This window comes from Colletotrichum acutatum (genome assembly GCF_030867785.1).
Source record: "Colletotrichum acutatum strain CBS 112980 chromosome Unknown BDZ83scaffold_213, whole genome shotgun sequence".
In the NCBI taxonomy this organism is placed as follows: domain Eukaryota; kingdom Fungi; phylum Ascomycota; class Sordariomycetes; order Glomerellales; family Glomerellaceae; genus Colletotrichum; species Colletotrichum acutatum.
The window spans coordinates 13,688-33,825 of NW_026849207.1; the positions used below are offsets into that span (position 1 = coordinate 13,688).

The following is a 20,138-nucleotide window of genomic DNA, read 5'->3' on the forward strand; positions in this document are numbered from 1 at the left end:
TCATACGTCAAAACGCGAGCCGCAGAATGTCAGTGTCTGTGGGTAAACGCGTGGGCAAGCAGGTTTATCTCGTGGCCCTAGCAGTTTCAAGACACTAAAGATAAGAAGCACATACGATATCGTGGATAAAGCGCCCCCATTTGCTCGTTGCTCTTGATTGCCTTGACCCCCTGCTAGCAGCAGAAGTGCTTGGGTGACGTCGCTGTGCGCTCATGCGATGCGTGGTTTTAAGAACCGGAGGTTTTCATCCTTGGAATCTTGGGAGTTGAGCGTCGGCCTTCGATTTCAACTCCCTCTGCATGCGAATCATCATATATGTGTTTCAATCGAAGAAGAAGCCAAGCAAGGGTTCATTAAAGACGTGCAGTCAAATTTGGAGTTGTCATGTTGCAGAGACATGCACGTCTAACTCAAGTGCCGATCGCTGCCACTAATTTGATTCACAGTGAGAGCGTCACAGTTCACAATTCGGCCATGTCAACTGTGTGGGTGCGCACAGTGTGGTGACCCAAACTGCTCCAAATCGCCTCGTCTAAGCCCGGATGAGAATCACCGCCGTTGGCCTTACTGCCCGTACTTTACCGGCTCTTGAAATATCCGAGGTCAAAAAACAGCCGGTGTTTTGGTGCTTCAGACTCTTCATGGAAGACTTCTTTAATGTCGGGTGTGCCCAGTGATTTGATGTTTCCAGCTGGTACTGAATAGAGTTGGGGTTCGGACCGAAACATGTTCGTCGCCAGTCCGGCGTGGCACGCCAGGTGGATGCTGAGAAAGAAGGACTCGAGGTTTGTGAGCGACGGCAATTGAACATAGAGCCATGCACACTAGGGAGACCCTAGGTAGTTGGCTTCTCAAACTTTTCAGGGCACTTTATCGTTTCTAGCTACAGCAACGACTTCAGAGTATCTGATATCGATCAATTTAGCTACAGTTCTATGTTGATGAGTGACTCAGCACTTGACTAGAGGTACCAGTAAAGTGCATATACTCAACCTCAGCCAAGTCAGTCAGTGGTGTTACGATCCAAGCCGACATCTCACTTTCGCCCTTCATGGCTGCCATCTCTGCTCAAGAAGGCAGGACGCAAGTTATCTTCGATCAGCTGAAGACTTTTGTTTCCAGCATTTTGACGGTCCCGGTTGAAGATATTGATGATGCATCTTCTTTCGTTACCCTTGGAGGTGAGCGCCGCAAGACTTGCTCAATTCTGTGATCGTGGAGGTGCTCATAATCTTCTAGGAGACTCGTTCAAGGCAGTTCACCTGTACCAAAAATGCGCTGAGCAGGGCTTAGGCGTCCGATTCCAGGACCTACTCCACGGACCCCTGAGAGAAGTCGCCTCGCTAGCTTCCAACAATGACGCTGGGTGTTCTTCGACTCAGCAACTCAGACAGGGAGATGGCAAGTTTCCGCAGATGCCTCTCGACTATGATTTTACCAAAATTTTTGACGAGTTGCGGGAGAAGTACGACGTCGGCGATGATGCTGTCGAAGACGTTTATCCTTGCAGCCCAATGCAAGAGAGCATGTATATCGGTCAGAAGATGGTATCTAAGCGACTGTACCGGACCCGTGGGCTCTTTGAGACTCAGGCCGAGTTTGACCTGGGTCACTTCCAAACCTGTTGGAACGACACTCTGAACCGTCACCAAACCCTCCGAACTGTCTACGTGGAAACCCCGGATGCCACATCTGGCCGTTTGTTAGATGCAGTCGTGCTAAAGTCTAAACCAGAGCCCATGGTTATGAAAGATGTGGAAGACCTGGAAGAGATAAGACGCCAATTCGCAAATGGGAATCTTGGGACAGTCAATGCAGACGAAGAGAGGCACCAAAACCAAATCACGATTTACCTCGATGTTCAAGATCCAGGTCGGGTTTTGTTTCAGATGGACTTGAACCACCTGACCGTTGACGGTAGCTCATTGATAATAATCGTAGATGAGTTGGTCAAGGGGCTGCAGGGCTCTCGGCTTCCTGGCCAAGCACCAGGGTACGGGCGATACATTGACTACTTACAAACCCAGACGGACGAAGACGGCGCGCTCAGCTACTGGATCGACTACCTGGACGGAACAGAGCCTTGTTATTTCCCAGTTATGAACGACAACCACGTAGGTGATGCCGGATCTTTCCACGTTTCCGAAATGCCCCTCGATGTCGGTCTAGATGACATCCGCGCCTTCTGCCAAAAGCACAATGCGACCATATCGAATATGCTGCAGGCTGTCTGGTCTCTTGTTCTGCACACTTACACGGGAGACCCAGATATTTGCTTCGGTTACCTCTCTTCCGGGCGAAGTCTGCCGATTCCTGGAGTGTCTCAAATCGTTGGGCCGATGATGAACTTGCTCGTCTGCCGTGTCGGTGGAATCGACAACATGTCGCTCGAAGATCTTCTCCATACTATCAGAGACGATTTTCTGAACGCGCTGCCACACCAGTGCTTCTCCATTGGCAAGGTGCAGCGCATCCTCGGAACCAACGAAACCAAGCTATTCAACACCATCATGACCTCGTATTACTCGCCTTTCATGTCCGACGCCAGCAGCAGCACCTTCTTCAAGCTTATCTCATCCCATAACGCCTCTGATTTCGATATTGTGCTAAAGGTTGTCTATTCAGACTCGGATATCCGAGTGCGGCTCGCGTATTCGACCACCACGTTATCATCGGCAATGGCGAGCAACGTCTCGCATACCTTCTCAAGCATCTTATCAAGGCTGATCGAGACGGAAGATGCACAAGCTGCCGTCAGATCAACAACCACAATAAGTAGTTGGGACATGCAACAAGTCACGATGTGGAACTCCCGCATACCTGCTCCACCGCTTGGTCCACGGTCAACTTGCGTTCACCATTTGATCGAGAATCAAGGCCGTCTCCAGCCTAATGCGCCGGCAATCCACTCGTGGGACGGAAATATGACTTACGAAGAGTTTGATGAAGCTGCTTCCATTGTCGCTCAAGAGATTTTGAGGCGGGGCATTGGGCCTGGAGCTTTCATTGCGCTTTGCTTCGAGAAGTCAAAGTGGTATTCCATTGCCCTTCTCGGCGTCTTGAAGAGCGGTAATGCTTTCGTGCCTGTTGACATTTCGAATCCCGAGACTCGACGAAGGGATATCCTGCAGCAGTTAGGAATCTCTACAGAATTCGGGCTTGTCATTTGCTCGAAGCAACAGGCGCCATTTTTCCGGCATTTGGCTAAGGAGGTCCTTCAACTTGACGTGAACCAGGTCTCTTTGAAGAAAGGTCATACCATTCCGCTGCCACGTATTTCTCCCAACAGCCCGGCATACATCATTTTCACCTCTGGTTCTACAGGCAAGCCAAAGGGAGTCATTGTGGAACATCGAGCGTATGCATATGCAGCTCAAGCTCACAGCAATGGAATACACATCAACTCCGCTTCGAGGGTGTTGCAGTTTGCTTCCTATGGGTTTGACACCAGTATGGAAGACCATCTGACAACTTTTGCCGTCGGTGCCTGTTTATGTGTTCCATGCGAGGACGACCGGCTAAGTTACCCGGATCTAGCCAGCTTTGCATCAGCGTCAGGGGCGAATTGGGCACATCTGACACCTTCATTCGCCGAGATGTTCACTCCCGCCACGCTACCGACAATGAGAACCATGGTCCTTGGTGGGGAGGCAATGACTGCAAAGAACATTCACAACTGGGCCTGTCCACCACATACAGAACTCATCCAGGTTTACGGTCCATCGGAGTGTAGTGTCACTAGCACAATCAGTCCGTCAATCTCACAAGACATCAGTCCCACTAACATCGGATCTGCCGTTCCCGGGTGTGCAGCATATGTCGCTAGGCCTGATGACCCAGGCATCCTCCAAGCTGTTGGTGCAGTAGGCGAGCTCCTAATAGAAGGCCCGATTCTTGCTAGGGGTTACCTGGGTGACTCCGCACAAACATCGATCTCGTTCGTCGAGGGCCTCGAATGGGCACTTGGTAAAAGACTCTACAGGACCGGAGACCTAGTCAAATACGACTCTGCTGGTCAACTCCACTTTGTCGGGCGAAGAGATGGGCAGGTAAAGCTTAGGGGTCAAAGGATTGAGCTAGGAGAAATCGAGCGGCAGTTGGTTCTCGAGCCAAGAGTGCAGCATTGCCTCGCCCTAGTTCCAAAATCCGGACCTTGTGCGAAAAGACTGGTTTCTGTCGTAATGCTCAATAGCTCAGTTTCAGCAACGCCCGCAGACATATCCGCATCGCCCATTGAGATTCTAGACGCACCTTGGCTTGAGCATATCGACTGCATGAGGGGATTCCTTCTCGACAAGTTACCACCCTACATGAACCCAGAGCTGTGGTTCATTCTAAAATCCCTGCCAAGGAATTTTTCGGGGAAACTTGATCGCAAAGGAGTAACCAAATTTCTAGAGAGCCTCACCCCTGATGAATTTGCCAGCTTATTACCTCGCATGGATGACGACAGTCTTGAAAGAGAGGGTACGGAGCCCGAGATGAGGTTGAGGAGCATCTGGAGTGAAGCTCTGAATGTTGGTGAAGATGAGATTCGCTGGAACACCTCATTTTACCATCTTGGTAAGTTTTACCAATGTCAAGAGCGCACATATTATATGGGACTCATCAAACTGTCTTAGGGGGTGATTCTATCTCCGCGATGACCATCAGCAGCATGGCGAGGCAAAATGGGTTGAACATATCAGCTGCGGACATCCTTCGGTACCGGTCAATCGAGCGCTTGGCCAAAGAACTCGTAAGAGCTATCTCGCCTGCTTCAGCTCAAACCAACATGTCCGAAGGTCCATCAGAACCGCAGACATTCATCCTTTCTCCCATCCAGAAACTTCACTTCCAAACTTCGCCCAAGGGTGATGATCTTGATCAACAGACCATGGTAATTGAAGTCACCCAGACTATTGACCAACAAAAGCTGTTGTTGGCCTTGGGCATTCTCCTCAAGGCTCACCCGATGCTATGCGCGCATTTCCAATGTCTACATGGCGAGTGGACGCAACATCTGCCTGCTAGATCTGCCATCAGCGTCGTTGACTACTGTCGCGTGCGATTCCACAGTCGCAAACAGCTCGACTACGTGGTTGAGTGCGTCAGCGAGGCCAAGAGGTCGATCCATCTCTCCAACGGTCCTCTGGTGGCTGTGGACTTATTCGAGTCTCAGGGCCAGACCCTTTTATCTATGACAATTCATCACCTGGTCGTAGATGCAGTATCGTGGCGAATACTCTTGCGTGAGTTGGAGTCGTACCTCCTGTTCGAGACGCCGATCGCAGATGAAGCGACATCATTCCAACATTGGACATTAGAGCAACATCGATTTTCATCAAACTTACTACCTCAAAACGTTTTGCCTCCTTCAGCTCATGCAATTGGCGCGAATCTGTCATTCTGGGGCATGGCAGACGAGAGAAACTGTTTCGGGGACTGTATTTCTCATATCATCACTCTCGACTCGAATATCTCTGAACAACTAGTTTCAGTACAGGACGTGTCTGGAAGAGGAGCTCATAACATGCTGTTGGCCTCTGTTGTCGAGTCGTTTGTTGAGATATTCGGACGCTCTCCTGGCCTATTTAGTGAAAGCCACGGGCGAGAAATCTTCACCCCTGAGGTGGACCCGTCCAACACTGTTGGCTGGTTCACAACTTTGTCTCCCATCATCGCAAATGGCCATGATGACATTCTAAGAGATATCCGCGAGTTCCGTAAACACGTTCCCCTCAATGGATTTGCTTACTTCGCATCACGTTTCCTGAGCAAAGCTGGCGAGGAGGCGTTCGAGCACCATCATCCCATGGAGGTCACTCTAAACTATCTCGGGGCTTTCCAGCAGTTCGAGAAAACCGATTCTTTATTCAAGAGATGCAGCCACGAGATGCAGGAGAAAATATCAGGCCTCAGACAACAGCAGCGTGCAGACTCATCGAGATATGCCCTGATTTCAATCTTGGCATCTATGAAGGATAATAAGCTGTCCCTGCAAGTTGAGTGGAACTCTCGGATGCACCACCAACATCTTTTGGTAGACTGGCTACACCAATTCGAACTCAGTCTGAAGGCCTTCGCAGTCAGTCTCATGGGCGAATATCAGCGATTGCCACCATCGCCATCGGAGCCTTTGGTTGCCTCGATTGGACTTCAACGCAAGGAACTCAACTCCATTCTCAAACTCGCTCAATCCCGCCTCGGCATCACACCTACCGAGATAGAATCAGTACTTCCTTGCTCTCCAATTCAAGATAGCCTCATGCTGTCACAGCTGAAAAGTGTAAACAATCAGTACTGCCAGCACTTTCTCTTCAAGCTCTCTGGGTCAATGCCACTCAGTCCTGATGACCTCTCAGCAGCTTGGAAACAGGTCATTGCGACGCACCAAATTCTGAGGACTGTCTTCATTGAAGATGAGTCTGGAAGATTTCTTCAGGTTGCTTTGAAGACTGTCGAAGCCGAAATCCAGGTCCGCACGCTTCAAAGCGAGAGTGACCTGCCAACCTTGTGGGCCGAGCAGTCTTCCTCGGTCGCACCTAAACCCCTGAGCGGAAAGATACTCCATAAGCTTCAGATATACACCGCAAATGATGGCTCCGTATACTGTCTTTTGGACAAGAATCACATCATCACTGATGGTACGACCTCTCGCCTCTTGATTCGAAATTTCCTGGCTGCTTTAAACGGTCGTCCGCATCAAGACGCCTGCCCCTACTCGAATTACATCGACTATGTCGAACAGCAAAATGCCGATGAGATCGCACAATATTGGCGCCTCTATTTGGATGGTGCGCCGTCATGCCTGTTTCCAATACTACGTCGACACCGAGCATCATCATTCCAAACTCTCGAGTTTACCCGCACAACTGCCACTTTTCCAAAGAGCGATTTGAACTCAGCATGTCGAAAGTTAGATCTCACGAGTCCAATCATCTTTCAAGCTGCGTGGTCAGTGGTTTTGTCGACATACCTAAAATCAGACGACGTGGTCTTTGGTCTTCTCGGCCACGGAAGAGACATTCCGATTCCAGGGGCGTCGGAGATCGTGGGTCCGATGGCCAATATTGTGCCCGTCAGAGTACAGCTAAGTTCGCGGACGGCGATGTCGAAGATCTTGACTGCATTACAGGAAGATAACATTGATCATCTTACCAGACAGGCTGTTTCTTTGGCGCGAATCCATCATGCAGCCCGGCGAAGTGGGGATGCCTTGTTCAACACCATCTTCAACTTTCAAAAGACGACCGTAGCGCTAGGGCAGGGAAGGATCAAATCGGAGCTGCTTTTTGCGCATGACATAAGCGAGGTAATATGGTCTTTTTTGTTTTGTTCTCACGCAGTTGAGACATGATGGACTGAGAGATTGCTGACTCTCCTTGATCAGTACGACATCGCCTTGTGTATCACCGAGAATCAAGGGCAGTTTCATATCAACATTGAGACTAGAACACACTTCATGTCCGAAGTTCAAGCGGAGCGCATTCTATCTGTCTTCTTAAACGCCGTGCGAGCCATCATCAACGATCCAGAGACTGAGATCTCAAAGATGTGCCTCACCAGCGCACTAGATGAGAAGCAGATGCAGGAATGGAACTCATCCCCACTCAAGACCAACGGCCGCTGTATCCAGGACATGATCTCAGAGACAGCCCAAAGACAGCCCTCGAGGCCAGCCATCTGCGCCTGGGACGGCGATTTGTCTTACGCCGAAGTGGACTTTCTATCCACCAACCTCGCGTCCCGACTCCAGGCTATGCGTATTGTGCCAGAAGATGTCGTCGTTCTATGTTTCGAAAAGTCTCTGTGGGCAGTGGTTTCAATGCTTGCAGTGGCAAAGTCCGGGGCGGCATTCGTTCACATTGATCCAAATGGTGCTGCAAAGAGGAATAAGTCTGTGGTCGAGCAGACCGGAGCCAGAGTCGGGCTGTCTTCGCCAAAACAGTCGGACAAGCTGACAAGTCTCATGGAAACTCTTATTGTCGTCGAAAGGACATCCATCGAGAATTTCGTAAACTCTGCGATATCACTCACCCGTTTAGTTACTCCTTTGAACACACTCTACATCATCTTCACATCAGGAACAACAGGCACACCAAAGGGAGTGATGATCCAGCACAAGTCATTCTGCTCCGCCGTGGCTTACAACACCTCCTGGCTACAAATCAAGCCCGAGTCCCGCGTCTTGCAGTTCACAAACTTCTGCTTCGACGCCTCTCTCGAAGAAATATTCACCGTCCTTGTCGCGGGTGGTTGCATCTGCATCCCGTCCGAGGAAGAGCGCATGTCCGACATCCCTGGATTCGTCGCGCGTAGGCAGGTGAACTGGGCTGCTTTCACCCCATCCTTCCTCCGAACCCTTGATCCAGATGATTTGGAATCCGTCAAATTCATCACTGTTCATGCAGAGCCGATGGGCCAAGATCTTGTGGCTCGTTGGGCTGGGAAGATCCACATGAGGCCTAGCTATGGGCCGACGGAGTGCTCAGTGACCAGCACCATTGGGGCTCCGTTCGAGGTGGACACGATTGCTACGAATATTGGTTGGCCGGTTGGTTGTCGCGCTTGGGTCGTTCATCCGGACAACCACCACATTTTGATGCCTGTTGGGGCTGTTGGCGAACTACTTCTGGACGGACCGATTGTTGGTAAAGGCTACCTCAATGACGAGATCAAAACCGCGAGTGCCTTCATTGAGCCTCCTTCATGGACAGCTGACACGAGCTTGTCGCTTGAAGATGACAGAAACACTCGGAGATTATATAAGACCGGTGATTTGGTGAGGTATGCCGAAGATGGAAGCCTCCTCATCCAACGCAGGAAAGATCACTCCCAAGTCAAAATTCGTGGCCAGCGAGTTGAGCTTGGCGAGATTCAGTACCATCTCAACAATTTCTCCGGAATAATTGCTCACAGCATGGTCCTAGTGCCGGAATTGGGTAACCTCAAAGGACGTCTTGTGGCTGTCGTGAGCCTGACAGTCCTGTCATCGAATCTCGAAACACGCGATTACAACCAGGACATTGTCATGGTCAAGAAAGACAACCTGGGCCAGGAGATGCACCAGAAACTTACTGATGCGCTGAATGCAATCACTTCGGCGCTTGAGAAAGAGTTGCCTCAGTACATGATCCCGGAAACATGGCTCATTGTCAAAAGTCTCCCAGTTCAGCTATCACTCAAGCTAGATCGGCAACGGGTGATGAAATGGGTGGAACAGATTGACCATCAAACGCTCCATGACGCTCTTGATCTCCATAAAGTAGACGGCTCAGATCATGAGTGTGGTTCGTCAACGGAGGAAACTTTGAGGGGTATATGGGCGGAAGTCCTTGGGCTTGAACCTCGTAAGTGAACTCGGTCCTTAACAGGCAACCGGCAACATGGGGGCTCATCTAACTTTCAATATCCAGATCGGGTATGCCTTGAGCAGTCATTCTTTAGACTTGGAGGAGATTCCATCTATGGTGAGTATAGTCGGAGAGTCCATTTCCTAAACCGGTCCGCAAGTGGCTGATGCTCATTCATTTTGTAGCGATGCAAGTGATGAGACTCTGCAAAGTAGCTGGTCTCAACGTGACAACGCAAGATGTTCTCGCGAATCCAACCATCAGGCTTCTGGCGAACAAGATTGCGAAACGAGCGGCCAGTCCCGAAGCAAGTCACGCGCTGCCTAGAACGACAAGCAATCATGCCCCTATGCCACATTCTGTCCTGGCTCACGATAATGTCGAGACCGTGGTACCCTGCTCGCCGTTCCAGAAGAGGATGTACCAAACATTCCTTAGCAAGCCTCAGAGACCATACTTGTTCAACAGTCTTGTTGTGTTGAATGCCATCAGAGGGTCTTCATCTGTCGATATGAACGCGCTTCGAGAAGCGTGGCAGCAAATCATCAGTCGACATGCAGTACTGAGGACCGTCTTCATCCACGATCTCGCCTCGGGATCTGTCTTTCAGAGAGTTCTCAAGGAGTACAAGGCCGACATCGAGGTCTTGGCAGTCAACTCAGAGGAAGACGCTACGAGAGAGGCTAGGCTTCATCTGAACGCCGTTCGCTCGAAGCTGTTCAGGGACAGTTCATCGCCAGTTTCGGTGCGCCTTTTTGTTGGCCGTAATGGGGAGACATTCATCCATTTCGTCATGGGACACATATTGATTGATCATGTTAGCTTGGCTCATGTCTTCTCCGACTTTGCCGCGCTCTATCGTGGTCAGAGTCCAGGGGCAAAGCCTCTAACTGGGTTTCATGATTACATCGAGCACATCAACACTCAGCGTGATTTCCACGCAAGCAGTAACTACTGGGTCGACAAGCTACAGGGTGTTAAGCCATACATGGTACCAATCGAGACTATGGTGGGAAGCGGCTCAGATCCTCATACCATGGGTTCCATCAACTTTGCGGTGAATATCACAGCCGAGCTGAAGCAGTTTCTCCGCGAAGCCGGGGTGACTCTGTCGAACGTTCTCCAGTTCGCATGGGCCATGCTTCTTCATGTTTACACTGGTCACTCTACCGTCTGTTTCGGGCATTTAGTCTCTGACCGAGATATTGACTTGCCGCACGCGGATGAAGTTGTTGGGCCAATGCTCTCAATGATGATAGCCTGCGCTACTTTTGACGATACAACGATGATGATTCAGGCGTTGCAGTCCTTCCAAGACGACAACATCCGCAGCCTGGAGCATAAGACTTTTGACTTGACCGAAGTTGAGCGTCAGCTGGGTTGCGAAGGTACTGGACTTTTCAATACCCTAGTTAATTACCGAAAGGTCAAGTACTCGGATGATGATGTTGACATTGGGTTCCGATCAATCTGGAAGCAAGATCCCCACGAGGTAAGTCATATGGCTTGCCCTTGAAAAAGAATTCATGAACTAAGTAATTTGGCAAATCGGCAGCAACTCCTGGTGCTGGCATTCAACGAGGAGCCATTGCGACTTGACGCTACGCTTACCTACTACGAGTCTCTATTCTCTGAGACTACCATGAAGACCTTGACGCAGACATATCGACGCCTGCTTGATCTGTTGATTGGCCATCAGAGTCAGACGGTGGGCGACATCAAAGCAGCGCTCACCTCATAATGCAAATTGCGACCTGTTTGGAAGAGAATTTGGAACTTGGACAGTCTGATTTATGTTATTAGACGTGCTCTTGCTTTTGCTATTCTACTGTTATGATGCTAGAGTCTTTCTACATGTATTTTGATGCCTGTCAAAACTTATACACATGGTGGTTTTCAATGCTTTCATTATCCATACGATGTCGCTGTCCCATTTCTTTCCGGGATGCCGAAACGGCTCTATGGCCACAGGCCATAAACAAAGGGGTCGGCATATGGGTAGTCGGCCTCCATGCCCATAATGATGCTGAACTCGTCTCTCAGTAGATCTGAGCCTTCGTTGCCGAATTTCGAATATTTACTTAGCTCGTGCCGCCGCAGGGCAATCGTCCACGGAAAACTGGAATGGGCGACGCCCATGAATGCGCTCGCTCTGAACATGACAAGAAAATCCACCAGGGCATGCTGATCAAATGTTAGGGCATCTAGCTGCTCGCGATCGGCCCCGAGAAGCAGATCGTTTTTGGTCACCACCGTAATATTCCTCCTCGGCGTACCAGTCTCTATGGAAAGATACTTGTTGAGCCTTTCCGCGAAAATGTCGACCACAGTCTGATTCCCAGATGCCACGTAGACAACGTTCAGACCCGTGCGCTCGAGATAGCGGAATTGTTCTTCGAATTGGTCATCCATCCGAGAGAACCGCCATTCATCTGGCCCCCAGGCAGATGTGGCATCCTTCTCCAGCCGTAGATGTGCACCGAAGTAGGCATTGGGGTTGATGGCCTTTCTTGGATCGAAAGGAAGCGCAAATTTCTCCTTGAGTAGGTAGAGAATCTTTGCCGCAAGAGCGCGCGTGTCGTTCCTGAAGGATAGGATCTTGCCAAATTCGTGCACAAAGGCGGCACCGTCGTCGCGTACGGGATACTCGAGGAATGATTGCTCCATCTTGATGTGTACCGGGGCGTCTGGACCCATGTGTTCACGGACTCCCTGCTCTTCGAGCCAATTGTCGAAGAAGTATCGCCATTTTCGCGGATATCTCAGTCCCTCCCGTGGGTGGTCTGGCTCGAAATGGTCTCCCACTAACGACAAAGGCTCCCCTAGCCGGTGTTCGTAGGAGGGAAAGTCCGTGGCCTTTTCGTACACGGTCATCCCCGGACATCCTTCTGTCAGGCGTGTTATAAAGGCCTCGCGATCCAGCAGGTAATCGAGAGGCACTTCGTTTCCCGTCTCGATATCGGTAATATCTTTCGCGTTACGCAAGGACATTGAAGGCAAAACAAGTGCACCGCCGCCGTGGATCGCATACCGGACGCACTTTAGTATTTGATTTCGCACCATGCCAATACCGCCGTGCTGTTCTTCGCAGCTGAAGAGCAGCCCAGGGCGAAACCGAGTGCGAGAGCATGTTTCCCGAATGGGCGCGTAATCGATTGGAGTTGGGAATTCGACATCAATGGCTTGTCGCATGAACCCGCTCTCGGTCGTCGCTTCTTCGTTTGATTCATCGGGAAAGAATGTCGAGACCGTATCCGCGATCGCGTCATGAACGCCTAAAAGTCGGAGGCTCCAGACGAAAACAAGGAACAGCGCCAAGAAGGACCACACCAGTGGACGATTTTCGGAAAGCATGGTTGTCGTTTAATCAAAGAAACAAGATCATCAAAAGAAGAACGCCGCCACGATAGCCGATTGGGAGGCCAAGAACACCAAGATTTCGCCAAGAGATGAACTCCAGTTGCGTTTCTTCATCGAGAAGAATGCAGAGCAACGGATGGCCGATAGACCCCCAACGGGCCCAACGGGACGTTCGCGAACATGGGAGCTTCAAGGATCCTTGGTGGTGAGGTTTCAGCCATGTTTCAAGCGACCGTAAGATCTACTCGTCCTTTTCAGAGGCGCTAACTCCTCGAGGTTTTCAAGCTGGCTTACATAATTGAAGTTGCACATGTGAAATGGAGAGGTGATAAATCACGATTCTCATTGGTAATATTTCGTGAAGTACCTTTTCTAGAGGTTTTTCCTCTGGCTAGCTTTATCCAGGCATAGTAAGAGGAACGAAGGGCGGAGTGTCGCCTTGAGCGAATGTTAACACTTCATGTTTTCAGCACGGCCCTTGGATCAAGGTTTTGCAGCGACGGCAAAGACCACGTTTCCTTCAGACCAAGCAGTAGAGCTGACAAAATTTATAGAAGGCTTTGGTAATAGAAACTTCGCCGCTCTGCTTGAATGACTCCTATTCTTCGCAGTTTGACTCATCCGTACAGTCTCCAATGGTCATAGGGGCGTTGCTGCTTGAGGCTACAACAACTGGGGCTACGAGAGTACCCATGCGAGCTTAACTTTCTTCGACTTAGACAACGGGACTTCCAACCCTGCCAAATTTTTGCATACAATGACCAATGCCGATGGCATCTACGAGTTGACCGGAGCTGGGCATTTTTGTCGGACCGATGGTGGATCGGCGCTTCGGTCCGGAAATGTGGGGCATTCGGTCCGCCACTCCCGATCTCACAGCGAGCCATACTCCGCACGACGGTTTCCATTCCGAAGCCGGTGTATTAGCGACTGCCTGGGTGAATGGAGAAAATTACGTTCACCTATGTGATTATCATTGAATCTTTTGTATTCACCGTCGTAATAGTGCCTGTAACTCGATTGGGCACACTGGACCCTAGTGTCATTTGTCGTCGTCTCATGCTTTGTACTCGGAGTTTCTAGTCCTTCACATCTATACTGGCGGTACATCCTCGAAGCGCCTGTCCATTGAGCAAGAAACTCACCTCTGCCATCAAACAACTGCAGCCCAGACTTTCACGGGCGGGGTCGACCACCTTTCGGGCACAACATGTCACCAAAGCCAGGCAGACGCGAGGAGAAATACTCCCTCCTCAAAGACGAGACCGAGGGAGAGTCTTGCGAAGAAGGCTCGTCGAGAGATTCTTCCGTCGATCAAGAGGCCGGACTCGTCAGAGTCAGAAAATACCTCCCATGGCAAAAGTTCGACCCAGCTTGGAGATCTTGGTATCTCTTCGTTCCACCCACCCTCATCTTCTCAATACTGGCGTATCTCGCCTTCTTCCCATCATGTGAAACCTGCCAAAAGATGGACCTCGACCTTTCGGGGTACGTCTGCGCGCCCAACGGCGCTCTACCAAAAATCGCGCGCGATAGGGGCTGCGAGTTCGATACCATGTCTTTCAAGTGGTGGCCCAAAGAGCCTATGGCACATAAAGACAATGTGGCGCTACTTGAGCAGTTCCATAATGAGGGGCCATGGCATCGGTACTATGATAAGGGCGGAAAACATGAGATACCACCGACGAGCGAGGTCTTGACCGCCGGCTGGGTTACGAGGAAGGAACACACATACCACTGCATGTACACTCTGCGGCAGACACATCTGTGGATCTCACTGGGCTATGACCCCCCATTCAACTACAGCCACACCATACATTGCACGAAGTATTTGATGGACGCTATACTGGAGAATCCGCCCAACGACTTTGAAGAACTCAATGTTCATGGCACCCCGTGGCCGGAGCATCCGGATATTGTAAGTGTTGCTCCTTGGCTCTTCACTCATGGCTCCCAAATCTAATTATGCATCAGGTTAAGCCATATTATCCTTGCAAACATGAGGGCCTTAGCTGCGAGTCTTGGTGATCTTAGGTACACACTAGTGCTTGGTCAGAGGATGTTAAACAAAGAGGGCAAAGCCGTCCACTTAATAAACCTTCAGGTTGTGTTCGCTATCTCATCAGATAGAACGTAGCCCCCAAGATAACAGCTTGATAAGACACTCTTGTGATCAGCGACGCGTATGGGGACGTTGCTTCGTTATAATATCGATCACACAGAACACGCAGTCCTAGCGGATTTAAGACGTTAAGAATTTTGAGGACTGCGGTTTGAACACTACAAAAAAGATAGGCCAAACGAAATAAGATGGAGACGGAAAAGAGGATAGAAACCCTTCGCGCTTTTCGCCTCACATTTGGCCCTAAAGAAAGCAATACTTCTGCTTGGCACCCTCGCTTCAGCAGGACAATCAACAGAATGTACTATTTGAGTCAAATCATTAGGCTATGATGGGATTGTTATGTAACACTTAAGTAAGTCAGTACGGTCAAGAGGGGCCGGAGATTCTTGGACGATTCAAAGTAGGATGAACTCGGCCGAGTGAGCCAAGTCCTCTATACGGATTCTTCATTGGGCAACATGAAAGGTTTCTTTAGGCCAAACACGGCGATATCGATGATCGCAATAAAGCAGAGTTTCATCCGGTCAAAAATTGCCGAAGGCAAAGGAACAGTCCATGAAAAACGAAACAATCCTGGGTGAATCCGCTCGAGGTCGTCGTCACACATCACTAATCAAATTTTGGTCAGGAGTGCGGGAGTGTCCAATAACCAGGCGTGTTTCGCTAGTGGCTCTGCCTGTCAATCTGTGCTGGCAAGGACCGGTTCCAGACTTGAAAGTTTCCCCTGAAGAAGCAGCCTGTGGAATTTTGCGCCCAGGATCGCGAGAGATTCATCCGCCACCATCCGTTTATCCATGGACAAGGCTCCCGCGTGGAAGCTAGTCGGAAAGCTTGGCATGACAGTTGATTAACGTGCCATGGAGTTGGCTTGATCACCAGATCAGCAGCGCTCCCGTCTGCGAGTCAAGTGCTGATCAAGCAATATCTAGTGTAACGTCTAAAAAAGCCCCTGAGAAAGACAGATCTGGGCGTCAACTTTCGGGCGAATTCTGTTCTGTGACTTCAGGGTTGGTCCCTGCTATGTTCCCGCGTCCCCGGATTGCTTGGGGATTCTCTGACTCGTCCACCACCAAATGGCACAAATACCCGTCCGGATAAATAGACGGCATTTACCTGCGTAGTAGCCTCGCGTTGTGCGGTGAAGAAGAGCTTTGTCTCTCACGGCGAGTCCAAATTTTTTCGGCCGAAAACAAACAGGGGAAATGCCAAATGGCAAAACATGCCCAATCTTACGAACTAAAAGAAAAGAGGGAACAGAGGTTCGCGTCCACTATTCGCAGCGGAGCAAATTTGAGTAAGTTTTACCGAGGAGCTCGGTCAAATTGGACGAGAATCCACCGAGTATGGTTCAATTTATTCATCTCCCTTGACCCCAATTATTAAACGCAAACAAATTCCGCCAATTGAGAAGGTGGCATTCCAGCTTATGAGGGGTAATTGTGGACTACAAACATGGGGTACCTCCCACCTGAGGCTGATGGAGACATTGTAGAGTCTCGAGTAAAGCAACTCGATCTTGTTAAGTTCTGGTCCCAAAGATCAGCGTTGCAGCAAAAGCTAGTTGTTACTGGTTAGTCTCGGCTCTTGATCCCGATGATCTGGCCTAGCCAGCAAAGTGTCTTTGATTTGGCATGTCTTGGTGAGCAGAAGTCAAATCATGGCGGTAGTGTAGGCGCTAGGTAGACAGGAGTGCATAAGATTAAAGGTAGCTGCAGGGAGGCTCTTTCGACATCCCGCGTACTGGAAGCATTGTTTGCTCACTTATCACGTCCAATTCCCAAAGGCCCTCTTCGGTTGCCTCAACGTTGCATTATTCCCGCTACCCACTGCGGCCGCCGCCCCCCTTCGGTCAGTTCATCCGAAGATTTCAAAGTGGCTGGAGCTGGTTGGCCGCAGAGGCGCTGAAGGTCGGTCCATTTTACCGTTGGACGCCAACGAGAGGGGACGAAAGGGGGCGGCACTGTGCGCCCAGATCACCTGCAGGCTTCGCGATCACGGTAAGTGGGACACCTCACATGTAAGTAAAACAAGCCGGCCCAAATTACACGGCACGTCATAGGGACAAGTCGCCTGCATTGCCTACATTTGCCTGCAAGTGCGGCGATGGCCTCGTTTGGGAGCTCTGCCAATGACGGTGTTCTTATTTGAAACAAAGCGCGAGCTGGCTCTGTTGGCGCGCTTGGCACCAGATAGCAGACAAGTTTATATCAAACATTCTAGCGGCCCCAAGGATGCACATCCCGGGGTTCACCAACTTCAGCGGGTCTGCCGACGACCGAGACCAACACGGAGAATCTCTGCGACCCCCCGGTCTGGCGCTACGGACCCCGGACTGCGCAGTATGCAAGCAGCAGCCATCCTTGGGCAATATGAGATTAAGGAAACTTGCTTCAGTGGGGGTCCTTCCCGTCTTTTAGGATTCCTCCAGGTACGGATAGTAAGTGGTACGGTGGGCAGTTGGTTGTTGGATAACGGATCGTTGGATAGGAGAGGGGCCTAGAAGGCATGGAGAGATATAATACCAACGCCAGACGACCGCCTCCAACATCGACACGACCTGACTCTTCTTTCTGATTGTTGAGCCGCATCTTTCGTGCATTCCTTCTTTTTCGAGTCACCGCTAGTACGGTGTTTTCATTCATTTTTCACTTGTTGACCCTAGAGGTTACGTTCATTCACTCCCATTTTGAGACTTGTTCCCTTCTTTGAACAATTTCCAAATCCACTCCTTGTCCCCACAACGAAACCAAACACCCGAGATATTTAGAAGAACTTGCAAACGATAGTCACCATGCGCTCTACATTCTCAGGAGTAGCGGCCCTTCTCGGGCTCGCTGGAACTGCCACCGCGCAACTGCGAGCCTCGGCCTACTCTGACCCCCAGACCGGTATCGACTTCCAACGCTACCTGCCTTCTGCCTACCCCTACAGCTTCGGTATCGCGGTCCCCGAGACCATCGGAACGGACTTCATTGGTCAGATGGTTGTGCCCATCTCAACGAAGGGTAACTGGGGTGCCGTCTCGCTGAAGGGTGGCATGTTGAACGGCCTCCTCTTCGTCGCCTGGGCCGATGGCGAGGAAATCAAGACATCTTTCCGCTTGGGGAGTGCCTACGCCAACCCCGACGTCTACACTGCCACCGAGGTCTCCGCTGTCCCCATCGCCAACGGTACCTTCGTCAACAGCACTCACTTCTCGTACACCTTCTTGTGCCAGAACTGCATCAACGACAAGACCAGCTTGGCTGGCGACTCCCCCATTCTCGGCTGGGCTTACTCCGACACCAGCCCGTCGCCCGTCTCCGACTCGGCTGCTGCCCTGAACTACCACTCCGCTGGCTTCGGTCAGTTCGGTCTTGACATTGCTTCCGCCAAGTCCGCCAAGTTCGACACCTGGTCCAAGTACGCAAAGGCCGTTGAGACCACGCCCGTCCCCGGCAACGGTACCACCACCCCCGTTCCTGGCAACAGCACCATCCCCGCCCCCACCACCTCCAACACCACGTACGATGTCATCGTCGTTGGTGGTGGCCCTGCTGGTATTATCGCCGCTGAGCGTCTTGCCGAGAAGGGCTCCAGCGTTCTCCTCATCGAGCGTGGCCCCGCCAACACCGTCGCCTTGGGCTCCGACATGGCTCTGCCCTGGAACGACACCCTCACCCCCTACGACATTCCCGCCCTCGGCAGCTCCATGACCAGTCTCTCTGGAACTTCCCTCTGCAGTGACACTGCCTCCACCGCTGGCTGCTTGTTGGGAGGATCCAGCTCCATCAACGGCCTCAACTTCATCCACCCCCCTGAGCACGACTGGCAGCGCTGGCCCGCGGGCTGGAACTGGGCTGACGTCTCTGATGCCGCTTCCCGCCTCTACGAGCGCAACCCCGGTACCACTGAGCCCTCCGACGACGGCAAGTACTACGACGATTTGACCTTCCGTGTTCTTTCCGGCCTCCTGAGCGCCAAGGGCTGGAACGAGGTTGACTCTATCGAGTCCCCCAATGAGAAGTCCTCCGTTTTCTCCCGCCCTTCTTGGTCCATCAAGGACAACCTTCGTGCCGGCCCTGCCCGTACCTACATGCCCTTCGCCCAACAGCTGCCCAACTTCACCCTCAAGCTCGAGACCAAGGTGATCCAGGTCCTCCGCACCGGCAGCAAGATGACCGGTGTTCTCACCCAGGCCGCCGACGGCAGCACCCAGATCATCAAGGTCAACGCTGGCGGCAAGGTCGTCCTCGCCGCCGGGGCCATGTCCTCCCCCCGTCTCCTCTGGAACTCTGGTATCGGCCGCTCTGATGCCCTGGAGATCGTCAAGTCTGGAGCCGCCAGCACTGGCGTCACCCTCCCCGATCAGGCTGACTGGATCGACCTCCCCGTCGGACACCACCTCCAGGACCACGCCCAGGTCATGCTCCAGTTCAACTCCAAGACCAACTTCAGCGCCTACGCCTTCAACGCCATCGCGTCCAACCCCGTCACCAGCGATCTGAACCTCTACAAGGAGGGTTCTGGTCCCATCACCCAGGCCGCTCAGCGTATGCACCTCTGGACCTCCGCCGAAGGCTCTGACGGTCGCACCCGTTACCTCCAGGGTACTGCCAGCGCCATGCAGAACGGCATCATCACCGTCCGCACGTTCCTGACCCACGGCACCTCCACCCTCGGCGAGCTCGGCATCACCGCCTCCGGCAACACCGTCCTCAACACCAAGCCCTGGTTGATCGACGCCGCTGACAAGAAGGCCATGTCCGACTTTGTCCAGTACTGGCTCGACCTCACCAGCGGCAGCAACTCCACCCTCAGCTACGTCACCCCCGGTGCCACCCCCGACGACATCATCAGCACTAAGATGATCTCCGGTGACCACTGGGTTGGTAGCGCCAAGATGGGCACCGATGATGGCCGCCAGACTGACGGCACCGCCGTCGTCGACCTCGACACCAAGGTTTACGGCACTGACAACCTCTTCGTCGTCGACGCCTCCATCCACCCCGACTTGCCCACCGGCAACACCCAGTCCATCATCATGATCACCGCCGAGCACGCTGCCGAGAAGATTGCCGCCGTCACCGTCACCGGCTCTTCCAACTCTACTGCCCCCGAGGCCAGCAAGTGCAACGGTGTCACCAAGCGCGCCCAGCGCCAGGCCATGCGCTTCAGACGCCATGCTCACCTGCACTAAATGATCGAACCCTCAAGCGCTGAGTGGATGTGATCATGGCAGGTACCGGCTTCGGGAGAATTACGATGACCCCCCTGAGCCACTTCAACGTACATGTTTCGTTCTAGATTATCTTATGTATAAAGTTTCTTTCCGTAAA

General features: G+C 51.7%; 4 protein-coding genes across 4 annotated transcripts; 3 read left to right on the forward strand and 1 right to left on the reverse strand.

The window, feature by feature from the left end:
* Positions 1-968: 968 nt before the first annotated feature.
* BDZ83DRAFT_769559 (peptide synthetase) lies at positions 969-11,185 on the forward strand. The gene is made up of 8 exons (XM_060515328.1): positions 969-1,181; positions 1,240-4,049; positions 4,401-4,563; positions 4,689-7,294; positions 7,373-9,332; positions 9,399-9,452; positions 9,521-10,827; positions 10,891-11,185. The coding sequence occupies exons 1-8, from the start codon at positions 1,052-1,054 to the stop codon at positions 11,074-11,076; spliced, it is 9,216 nt and encodes a 3,071-aa protein (XP_060358005.1). The 5' UTR covers positions 969-1,051; the 3' UTR covers positions 11,077-11,185.
* A 109-nt stretch (positions 11,186-11,294) lies between these two features.
* On the reverse strand, positions 11,295-12,398 carry BDZ83DRAFT_593374 (uncharacterized protein; the record flags this gene model as incomplete). The annotated part of the gene is made up of 1 exon (XM_060506619.1): positions 11,295-12,398. One exon carries the CDS (start codon positions 12,396-12,398, stop codon positions 11,295-11,297), a length of 1,104 nt encoding a protein of 367 aa, XP_060358006.1.
* Positions 12,399-13,785: 1,387 nt separating this feature from the next.
* Positions 13,786-15,049, forward strand: BDZ83DRAFT_182875 (uncharacterized protein). Its single transcript, XM_060501533.1, has 2 exons — positions 13,786-14,613; positions 14,670-15,049. The coding sequence occupies exons 1-2, from the start codon at positions 13,906-13,908 to the stop codon at positions 14,721-14,723; spliced, it is 762 nt and encodes a 253-aa protein (XP_060358007.1). The 5' UTR covers positions 13,786-13,905; the 3' UTR covers positions 14,724-15,049.
* A 2,525-nt stretch (positions 15,050-17,574) lies between these two features.
* BDZ83DRAFT_712881 (GMC oxidoreductase) lies at positions 17,575-20,135 on the forward strand. The gene has a single exon (XM_060511625.1). It carries the CDS (start codon positions 17,612-17,614, stop codon positions 19,997-19,999), a length of 2,388 nt encoding a protein of 795 aa, XP_060358008.1. The 5' UTR covers positions 17,575-17,611; the 3' UTR covers positions 20,000-20,135.
* The last annotated feature ends 3 nt before the right edge of the window (positions 20,136-20,138 follow it).